The sequence below is a fragment of the Meleagris gallopavo genome, chromosome 2, assembly GCF_905368555.1.
Source record: "Meleagris gallopavo chromosome 2, MGAL_WU_HG_1.1, whole genome shotgun sequence".
Lineage (NCBI taxonomy): Eukaryota > Metazoa > Chordata > Aves > Galliformes > Phasianidae > Meleagris > Meleagris gallopavo.
Window position 1 is genome coordinate 47331271 of NC_139405.1, and position 11615 is coordinate 47342885.

The 11615-nt window shown below is 39.0% G+C and overlaps 1 protein-coding gene across 4 annotated transcripts in view; it reads left to right on the forward strand.

Annotated features, from left to right (window-relative positions):
• The window catches only part of TAB2 (TGF-beta activated kinase 1 (MAP3K7) binding protein 2), a 62268-nt gene extending 56066 nt beyond the window's left edge, over window positions 1-6202 (forward strand). For all 4 annotated transcript variants that reach the window (XM_085217000.1, XM_085217002.1, XM_085217001.1 and 1 more), the window contains 4 exons: window positions 383-543; window positions 1172-1265; window positions 2506-2586; window positions 4166-6202. In XM_085217000.1, the coding sequence (XP_085073126.1) occupies window positions 383-543; window positions 1172-1265; window positions 2506-2586; window positions 4166-4311 (482 nt within the window). In that variant the 3' untranslated portion in view covers window positions 4312-6202. The remainder of the gene's footprint in view (window positions 1-382; window positions 544-1171; window positions 1266-2505; window positions 2587-4165) is intronic.
• The last annotated feature ends 5413 nt before the right edge of the window (window positions 6203-11615 follow it).

Sequence of the window (11615 nt, forward strand, 5' to 3'; positions counted from 1 at the left end):
TCTACATCATGCCATCTCTTTTACCATGAGCAGGCAAAACACAATGCAAGGAAATGTTCGTTAGCTTCTGAAAGCTATTCTCATAATTTTGCTGGATTATTAAAAAAACACTTGCAGAATACAGCTACATTTTGCATGATCTTCTGTTACGTTATATGACTTTCTCATTGTATTTACTTGTTGTCTGTGATTGATTTATGCTGTTTTGCAAAATGCAATGTGTTTTTTTTTCTGGCAGAGGCCTTCTTGTGAGGAGAATGGAAAAAGAATCTGTAGGAATGTTTGTCTGTATTTTCCCAAAGGAATACTAGCTTTCATCTTTATCTGATGTTGTCACAGAAGGGATAATAAAGTAGATAAAATGGGACTTTATGTATTGCAGCTTTACTGGTACATCAGAAGGCCAGGATGGAGCGACTTCAACGAGAACTTGAGATTCAAAAGAAAAAGTTGGATAAACTAAAATCAGAGGTCAATGAAATGGAGAATAATCTGACACGAAGGCGGCTGAAAAGATCGAATTCTGTTTCCCAAATTCCATCAGTAAGTTGAAACGGCTATAGGCTATGAGCCTAAACCACAAGCATGGGCTGTTACAGCAAACTAAAGGAATAGTTGCTCGTATATTGACAATATACTAGCAGTAGGTAGCACACCTAGAATTGAACAGGTGAACAGTGTAGTGCAGAGACTAAACGTATTATTTAGCCATCAGCCTTTCAGTTTACCAGTTGTTGCTGCTTTCAAAGTCACAAAAGATTTGCACTTGGTGGTCCTTCCTGATGTTTTTAAAAGAATGGTCACCTAAAGGTTTAGATTACTTAATGCTCATATGGCTATCCACAGAGTATTATTTTTGTGCATATACTAGCCACAAAAGAAAACTGATAACGCACCGGTTGTCAGTCCAGAAGATAGCCATTGATCTGGTGGACCATTGGCTGTGTTCTAACCACAATCTGGAGTTTGTTCAGTCAGCTCTGAAGTCTGATGAGAGGAGAGTTCAGTGGGTCTGAAAGCTTTGTCAAAGCTTATGCTTGGACAAATGAAACAATAAGGGAAAATTCTTTTATCTTCACTTCTAAAATGACTGTCTACCTATGTGTGAATGATAACTGATAATAAAATGGAATGGGGGCACTTAGTCTAACAAGCAGATTTATTTTTTCAGCTGGAAGAAATGCAACAGTTAAGAAGTTGTAACAGACAGCTGCAGATAGACATAGATTGCCTAACCAAAGAGATTGATCTTTTTCAAGCAAGAGGTACAGTATGCTCTTAGTACGTCAACAAGTGTCAATGTTAATTTTACTTTTTCCTTTCACTGTCTGCATGCATCAGAAGTGGCAGTGTTAAAAATACATGCACTGTGTTATCAGTCTATGTGCTGTTTGCAAAATGATGTTAATTTAAGTGGAGCTATGAAAGTAACTGTGTTCTAAGCCTTTTGGACTGTCAGCTATATGATTTTCCTAATCCTGTGGTTGTTCCTATCTCTTAATTCTCTCCAAAGAGAGAATTGTGATGCCATTTGTTTAAAAAATACTGGGGAAAAAAAGCTCTTTGATCACTTGAATATCAGAGAAGAGGGAAAAGTTTTCTAAATGATATAGTCATACCTACATGTCCTTTCTTGTCTTGCATTTCTGTCTTGTGTTCAGCATCTCTAGTTAACAAACAAAATACCTTTGTAACACTGTGCTCTCCTCCTTCAACTTTCTCTGTCTACAGAGACACAGCCTTTGGTCATGAGGGAGAAACTGAGACAACTGAGACAGTTCAATTGCTGCCAACACAATGTCTCCGTCTCTCCTTGCTCCCCGTTCTTGTCAGTGTGTAGAGCTCTACTGTGCTTTACCTGTACACCCTTCACAGAGCTAATACTGCACTCTATCCCGGGGGGAGAAAAGGAAAGAAATTGGGATTACTGGAAACATCTGCAGCTGGTGTGAGGGAGAGATGGGAAAGGAGGAATGAGACAGTGAGAGAGAAGGGACTGGTGCTTTCTGATTTCAGCACTGGCAAGCTGTTTGATCAGCTCAGTCATGAGCCGTGCAAGTTCTCCTTTAGACAGTGTACCTGCAGATAAGGAGAAAGTAAAAAGCTGTACAGGACATAATGCATAGGTCATACATATCTTCAATGCAGTTAGAATTTAGGAAAATGAGGTAAAATTTACAAATAGAATGCAGTTAAATGGTTATAAGGTAATAGTTATAAAATCTTAAAAGAATGTGGGAAAGTAATAGTTTAGAGAGACGTTAGCTGTAGAACCAGGCTGTAGAAGTGTGGACTCCTGAATTTTGTTTCTGACATTCTTATATTGCATATTTTAGTAAGTTTGTGTATTCTTGATGCTAATGATATCTCATGCACGTCCACGCTGACACCTTGATAAGCTCAATCATAACTACTGGGAAAAAAAAAACAAAGAATTTGCTTTTGTACCCAAGTGTATTTTAAAAACAGTTGCACATTATTTTTTTCTTTTTTTATTATTTTTAGGACCACATTTTAATCCCAGTGCTATTCATAATTTTTATGATAATATTGGATTTCTTGGTCCGGTGCCACCAAAACCCAAAGGTATTGTATTACTAAAATTTGTTTTTTTCTGCTAATGTCTGGTTTGCATCTAGTACTAAGTTCTTTCCTGTGATTCTAGATTAGATATTGACTGTGGAATAGATGATTTCTTCATAAGCATACAGTTTTTGCCATTCATACATTCAGGAAAGAGAAGTGTATTAAATGAGATGTCTTAAAGATGGCTAATAGTTGCAAGATAGTTAAATGGGGACATCCATCTTTTTTAGAAATGAACATAAGATACAGGAGTGAAACTCAGATTACTTTGTCATTGTCCTTGGTGAGGAGTGATTTTAGTCATTGTCCTTCTTGAAGTTACTTATTACAGTAACTCAGTTACTTAGACTGGAGGATTTCCTTGCGCATGCACAATTTACGTAATAGTCTGAAGTAGCTGAAGAAAAGAGGGATATTACTAATAATGCAGTCAATATTCTGGAACTTGTTGATCTTGGACATTCTGCTTCCCCTTGGAATTTTGCATGTGATTCTTTTTTGCCCTAGTGGGACATCACTAAAAATAGAATAATAAGCTCTCATGTGTTACGTAAAGCAAAGAATGAAATTTTGTAACAGTATCATAGTGTGACCTAAAAAGACCACCAAATGGAATAATTAATCCACTACTGTTTCTGTGCAGTTGTTCTGTGCAGGAAGTCTTCTGTATATTGTGTGTGTGTGTGTGTGTGTGTGTGTGTGTGTGTGTGTGTGTGTGTGGTCATTATAGCGTGCAGTAACTTTCACTACAGAATCTTTTCTGAAGAGAGCCTAGTAAGTTCAATTTTCTTTTATCCTTTAAATTATGTGCAGCTCTTCCAGACTGGTACTGCTCTTCATGTTTTTGTTTTTAGTGCTCCATTATCTAGGCTGCTGATGAAAAACGGAGCAAAAATAAATCCACACACAGTCCTTTAAGATGTGTTGTTTTTATAGTTGGACCATGAAGAATGTCAGAAAGTGTCAGTTCTGTCAACTGTATAGTTCCCTCTACAGTAAATAAATCTAAATGCTGTTGCTTTTTTCCCACCCACCAACCGACTGTAGAAGGAAATGAAAATTAGTTTTCCATTACTAGTTGTTAACATTTGTATTGAAATTCAAAAATGTAAGTGTCTTATAACTGGACAGAGCTGGGCTTTGATTTTTCTTTAGTATATCTGACTGCCTTTCTGGTCTGGGGAAGAGCTGCTGACATTCGTTCTGGAGGCAAAATATTAAATACATGAAAAAGCTGCAGAGCACTTAGTTCACATCTTTGTCCATAGACTTCAGACTTAATGTTTTGCACGTTCAATATGTTGATCTTTGTTCCCTGTGATTCTACATTTCATCTCATGCAGTAGCTTTGAGCCCAAGGGACACTGCTCCAAGTTTTGTGTAGCTCATGTTGTACCATTTGACTGACTTACAGTCACGATGTAGTCAGGGGGATGATCAAAAGCTGCTTCTGTTGCTAGTAATAACTGCAGCTTTTGGAGGAACAAGATCGTTCTCAATTATTGAAATCATCATCTCAAAATTCTTTCCATGCTGTCCTTGGTCAGTAACTCTTTATCTTATCTCTTCCATATCACAGATCAGAGGTCCATTGTGAAAACACCAAAGACTGTTCCAGACGCAGATGAAGATGAGGGAGCTCAGTGGAGTTGTACTGCCTGTACTTTTTTAAATCATCCAGCCTTAAATCGCTGTGAACAGTGTGAAATGCCCAGGCATTTCTGAGCCAACAGGCCTGTTATCTTTTGTAAGACCACAGCAAACGTACAAGGAACTATCCAGTCATTGGGGGCAGAAAAAGCATTTATGTGTAGGATTTTGTAAAATTGAAGGCGTGATGAGATGGTGTTTTGTAATGTTAAATGTCAGCCCACAGAGCTAGTAATGCCTCAGTGTTGTGTCACAGGCAGTTGAAATTCATCGGCTGAAAGGTAATCTGCTGAAAGACTCAGTTGCCAGCTGCCTAAACCATGTACAGTATTACCATATCCCAGTAACACACACCGTGTTCAGTGCTTGGGTGTTGCCCATCCTCTTCTCTGCCCCGATGTCACTACTGAATTTTGACAGGGGAAAGGAATAGAGTGCTCGCATTTTTGTTTTCAGAGCTTTCAGTGAAACACTACATGCACAGAGGAAATTTAAAAGGAACAAGGTTTAACTGTTTAAACTGTTTGCTGCCACATAGTGCCTTTGATAAAGGGAGGAACTTCTCAAACCAGTGGTACTCTTTGCCTTGTCTTCCCTGAAAACATCTCTGTGAAGCCAGAAATCAGTACAATCACATCTAAAGATGAAAAGGAAAAACTGCATGCGTTGTCTGTACAATACACACAGTGAAATACCCCAAAGCTTTTCCTACTGTACATAGCTCTAGAGCCTGCTTTAAGTGATTTCTTTTCTTCACCTTTATTATTTTCTTGTACTTCTGTATGTATAGTGTAATAGTCTTTTTGTTAACTTTCTTTTTTTTTTCCCTTTAAGTGATTAAGCACGATCATGTCCCTTTTTTTTAAGCCTTTATCTGAGAGAAGCAATGCCTTAAAATAAGAGCATTAATAAGAAACTATGCACAAAATAGCTTTCCTCTGCTCATTCTGTACATTGCTCTTGTAAATGCTGATGATCTGTGAAGACCTGCAGATGCAGCGTGGTAAAAGTGCAGGAAAAGTTGGAAGAGTTATGCATATAGTTCACTCTGTACACTGAGTTTTACGGTGGGTGACACAAGGTAGCATTTTGTCTGGCATGAGGAAATAAACTAAGACACTTTCAACCCACCAACAGATCAGCTTCCGATTTAAGCTTGCTTCATCTGCTGGGTATCTTGCAGACTCCTGAAGAGAGATTCATTGGGGAAGTACACACAGTGCCAAATCAACAGCAGCAGCATCATACAGCTTTGTCCAAGAACTTTAAATGCTTTCCTGTTTTGGCAGCCAGTTTCTAAACCTGACTTGTGGTGAAGTCTCATATTTATAGAAAACAAGGATAGCAATATTTAGGACAACTGAAATAAAGGCTGGAAAAAAGAAATCAAACAGACTTGAACACTGAAGCAACCTCAAGCATCTCTTTTTTTGATGATCTATTTTTTTAAGGAAAATATTCACATGATCGGGAACGTACGTAACAGATCGAGAAAATGGAATTACAGTATGTATGAAAGACAGCACACGATTATGTAGCAGCACTTAAAGTGAGGCTGGAGGGAGTGCTAACTATGTAGCAAGAGACAAAGTAGACTGTCACCCACTGTAAACATTTGCCAGTGGACATTTTCATTAGGAGTTTTACAAGTGATCTATGTGAATACACAAAGGCCTTTGTTTTGAAGGCTTTGCATTTTTTTATGTGGGAAGAAAACGCCAATCCCAGGTAATTAGGCAGTAGACCCAAAGCACTTGCATTCAATGCATTTTGTTTATAAAATGAGGCCTTGTTTTTCAGCTTCATCTGCAGTTCTATGTGAAGATTGACAAATCAGTTTTTACCTGTTTTATTAATAAAACCTAATTTGGATATCTTGAGTTGATGGTTTTGTGATTTAGCTGGGTAAACTGTCTTTGTAACAGATAAGTTATTTATAAAAATTAAAAAAAAAATTATATTCTAATGTTTGTTTTTGTGATTTGTTTACTTATTCCATGCTGTGGAACAAGAGAATGCTCAGCGGAGCAGTAAGTATTAACAGTATTAAAAATAAGATGATTTCTTATGACCACAGGTTTCGTATAAACTTCTGGCTTGTGCCTTGCCTCCATTCATTGTAATGGGAGGAGAGGAAATGGCAGATGTAATCAATATGCTTCAAGGGTATATGACGTTTAAAAATAGTTTTCTAATTCAAAATGAGCAACCACGTTGTCCAAGGTAAAGTATGAAATACTTCTGTGCACTGTTAATGTAAACATAGTTTAAAGACTAAGCTTTATTTTGTTGCAGTGTATATTGTAATAGACATGGAATGTTCCTGGACACGTCTCTTCCACTTGCTCCGTTTAGAGAGAGACTTTGTATGGTACTTGTCCTTTCCTGGGACACAGAATTTTACCTCAGGGTTTTTGTGTTCTTTCTGTATTTCATGCTACGTATACTGTTGGACCTTGCTTCAAATTGGTATCAATATATCAACATATCACTATTATGTTATAAAAGGATGGGATTTTAAGACTAAATTTTTTGAAAGTGAAGCAGAACTAGATTTCATAGCTGAATTTTCTCCTTTTTTCTTGGAAGATAAATATAAAACACTGAATGCAGTAAAGTTAAATTCATCTCCTGGGCATCGGTAGTTTGTCTTGGATACTGACTAGTGATTTTACATTTCTGTAATTGCTCTGTGAGGGATCTCTGTAATTGTTAAATACAAATAGAGGATGCCCTTTCATAGCAGAAAGGGAGAAGTACGCTTCTTGACTTTCAGAGATGCTCGTATTTATTTTTCATGACTGAAATTTCATCGTTGGGGACAAACTTCAGCGTTGGAATGACTTCAGTCATGCTGGCAGTGAAACTGAGATGAGCTGGGCTGCTCTCATGTCAGTTCTGTAGAAGGGATTTCAGTTCATGTTGTTATTGCTTTCTAGGTAAGTCAGAAGATTCTGCAGTCACCAGTGAGTCCTGTTGCTTAGAAGTATGGTTATGTTTCGGATTAATATTTGGTAATTTCTGTCCCACCTATAGATTTTAAAACTGTGTGATCAGTATTGCCACCTGTCTGTTTTATCCATATGAGTTTACAAACCAGTTCTATGATATTGAATTGTACACATTCACTGTAAATTGTAGGTGCCGAGGGAGAACTCATTTTCCATGTTAAGGAAAGCATCCTTGTAAGTGTTGCGTTTCTTGAACCGTATTCCTCTACCTTGTATGTAAGTGCAAATTAAAGGAACAGTTGATTGTAGATAATGAAGGAGTGTGTGTGTGTGTGTGTCTGTCTGTCTGTCTGTGTCTATGCTTTTCAATACAAATGATTTGGTATTCCAAAATCAGAGTATTGCTAAAATTATAGAAGAAATCTTGTTGTAACTAACTGAACTGGATTCTTAGTGATTCTTGTGGAGCCATGGCAACTCCTACTAATACTTAGTTCTAGCTTCAGATAGCAAGGAAATGGTTTGATTTATTTTAATCTTTTATTGATTGTTTTTTTTTAAATTCCTTTCCTTGTTACTTGAACAGAAAGCACAAGTGTTAAAGTTCTTAAGTATTTTAAGTATTTTTTTTTAAGTATTTTAAAGTATTTTTTAAGTGCTAGTTCTGAGGAAGTATCTTTTTTATTTTTATGTGGTCCAGTATATCTCTTGAGGTCCATTTTTATGCAAGCTACAAAGAATGAGAGAACAGGAGTTGTGAGTACGAAATACTTGAGGACTGTAGACTCCATGATGAGCTTAAGTGGTATAGAAACCCTTGATGCTGAACATGGAGAATGATGTGATTTTTTTATTATTATTATTATTTTAATTTTGATGTAATTCTCGATGTTTTTTATTTGGCTTTCTATGACAGGCAGTTCTGCACCAGTGGTGTGCTTTCTTCTGTAGCAGTTACTCAGATGCTACTGCCTTGAAGGAAGGAAGGGTGCTAAGAAATACTTCTGTGTATGTAAATGTTAATGTAAACATAGTTTAAGGACTAAGCTTTATTTTGTTGTGTATATTGTAATAGACATGGACAGTGTCTATTTCAGTGGTGCACAGTGATAATGCAGGAGACAGTGGGCACAAACTGGAATACAGGAAGTTCCAGCCAAACACCAGGAAGCACTTAAGCTCTGTGCAGGTGACAGAACACTGGGACATGCTGCCCAGAGAGGCTGTAGGGTCTCTTCCTTGGAGATCTCCAAACCCTGCCTGGACACGGCCTTGGGCACCCTGCTCTGGGCGTCCCTGTTTGAGCAGGGGTTGGACCTGATGGATCCTGATGTCCTCCCCCATCTCAGCCAAACTGTAGTTCTGCTCATAGTGCATATCATGTGCAAGCTTATTTAAAATAATCACTGTCATATTGTATGCGAGTGCAAGTTGAGGAGAAAAGTAGCGTATCACTCTGTGTATCCTTCTTGTACTACACAAATGAGCAGTTTGGGGTGATTGTATAAACCTAATTCTAGATTTTTTTTATGGATGTACATTGTGTATGGTTTTAAATTGTCATGCTATTTTTCCACACAGTTTACAGGAACACAGTGCCAGTGCAATTTTGATGTAGTAAACTTGGTAACAAATTGAAGCATTTTAATGTGTTGGTTTTTTTTTTTTTTTTTTTTTTCTTATTGAGTATTCAGTAAGCACATCCAGCTTGTGCCTGAAGCACTTTACTTAAATTCAAGTTCCGTTTATTGTTCAGATTCAGGGTTGAGAAAAGAGGTGGTGGCAGTGTGGAAGAGTTGTAACGAGGAATGCCATCCCTTTTGTTCTAAATATGCAAAAAGAGGTGGTGGTTGCACCCCATTAATTCACAGATTCAGATGTGGTGAGCATAAATACACAAACTCTGAGTTGGAAAGGATGTAAATAACAGGACTAATATGTGTGACCGTGAAGACTTTCTGTGTTCTTGGTCCGAAGTGGTGTCCTTAGAAGTCCATTGGTATTAGTAAGTGTTTTATCACATATTGGAGCCAGTCATGAGAGGGAATTCGTTGTTTCCATGGTGGTTGATTGAATTGATCAGTGTGTTACGTTCCTCAGCAGCATGACCAGATATGTTTCTGATAAAAACATAAAATATTTCTGTTTCTTTGCAGACTCACACAATGCAGTATTAAATAAGATAAGCAGAATAGTGGTAGGGTTAGGAAAAGTAGCATGAGAATACCGTGCATTTTTACGATTTTTCCTTGAGAAGCAATGGGAAGCCTGGTCTGGTTGGGAAGCACCCAAAACCTTTTTAACACTGAACTCCTTTCCTGTTACCTAATAGATGTGCAGACGTCACTGTTACCTGTGTACAAGGCATTTGGCCAAAGCAGTTTGTCTAAAGGGACTTGAGGGGGAAGCAACAGTGCTGTGAGAAGAACCTCCTTTTGGAGCAGCTGAAGCAGTAACAGGTGTGGAGCTTCATGCTGGAAGATTTATGACAACATTGTAGAGTCTCTGCCTCCTCTGTAACCTGTGAAGACATCCTAAAAATAATGTGCTTTCTCATTTTTTCCTTATTTGTCTTTACGTTACAATGGCTTTTTCCTGCTGTCAAAGTGAAAACTTGGAGAAACAGTGAAACCATCATAGATGATACTTAACAAAAACTGTGGAGATCCTTCAGGAGGCAGTGCCACGATAGCAATCTGAGGCCAGGCATTTATCTCAGCAATATTGTTAAGTCCCTGGTCCTAGAAGATGCTCCTCTGCTGACAGGATGGCTTTGTTCTTCTGTTCCCCATCTTTGCTTCTCTTGTGTTCTCAGCTCTCCTTTCTCCCTGTTTAATTAGAGACTGGAACAACCCCACTGTAAGTACACTGTGTTTTGTTGCAGTTATCCCAGTGAAGTGTGGAACTGAAGCTGGTATATATGTTCTGTTTTCTCCCGTGAGTGTTTTCCTTTTTTTTCTTTTGGGGCCAGAAGTCAGTAAATAAGACCTGAGGATAGAAAATGCTATGTTCTGACAGACACCTGACACAATTACGAAGTGGTTGTCCTGTGAAGTGCTTTGTCAGCAACAATCATTTGTTGGTAGCCAGGCTCTACACATGACAGTTTATAACAGAGAGAGGCTGTTGGATACCTTTATCACAGAGTGGGGTGGGAACTTGAAGCTTGGATGCAATTCAGGGCTGTGATGCAAACTGGCAGTGTGCCTGGGGGAGGTCACCCAAGCTGCCTACCTCAGCTCCCAGTCTGACCATTCAGCAGCTGTAGGATCACCTTCCTCATTTTTGCAGTTTCCAAAGCTCATTCCCCTATGACTGGGGAAGCATTTGGGGACACATACCTCTTCCACTGTCCTTCATGTTAATCAGATCTTTAAGGATGTCATCCCTGTGCCTGAATTTTAAGGTTTGCGAGAAATGGGGCTGTGTGTTCCAGGTTTGTACTGTGCCACTGTAACTAAGATGCTGCTGTGCTTAATAACACAAAAATAAAAACCACAGCTTAGCAGTTGGCTTCAGAAACATTTCCTAATCCTTTGGCACAGATGTCATGTTGAGCATTTTTTTGAGATGAAGGACATGACAAATGTTTTCCCTCTTTAATAATGACTACCAACTTTTTTTTTTTTTTCTACTGAGCTTGGTATTTATAAATCAAATTGCTTTAGGCTGTTTGAACCTAGGAAGCCAAGTGCTGCAGGGCATGGCCAGTTCTGCCCCTTCAAGTCTGCTTTCAGCCATGGGAGTTTGGGCTATGTGAAGCAGAGCTGCCAGCTACCCAGGGCCGAGAGTTTAAAGCCATTTCCCCTTGTCTACCCCTGTAAAAGGCTGGTCCTCCTATTTGTAAGCTTCTCTCAAGTACTGGAATGCTGTGCAGAGGCCTCCATGGAGCTTCTCTCCAAGCTAAGCAAGCCCAATTCCATCAACCTTTCTTCATAGAAGAGGTGCTCCAGCCCTCTGCTTATCTTCGTGGCCCTCCTCTAGACCTGCTTTCTTGTGCTGGGGGTCCCAAGCTTGGATAGGACTACTTCATATAGGGCTTTGCAAGGGCAGAGCAGAAGGAGACAATCATTTCCCTCACTCTGCTGCCACCCCTCTGTTGATGCAGCCCAGGATGCCGCTGGCTTTCCAGACTGCAGGCACACACTGCTGGCTCACATTTTTAACCTACAAGGACCTCAAGTACTTCTCTACAGGGTTGTTCTTGAGGATTTCTTCTCCCAGTCTGTATAAATACCTGAGATGGCTCACACTCAAGTGCAGCACCTTGCACTTAGCCTTGTTAAACTTCATTAGGTTTACATAGGCCCACTTTTGAAACCTGTCCTGGTCCCTCTGAATGACTTCCATTCCTTCTGTTGTATCAGCTGCACTGCTCAGCTTGGTGTCATCTGCACACTTGCTGAGGGTGTATTCAATCCCACTGTC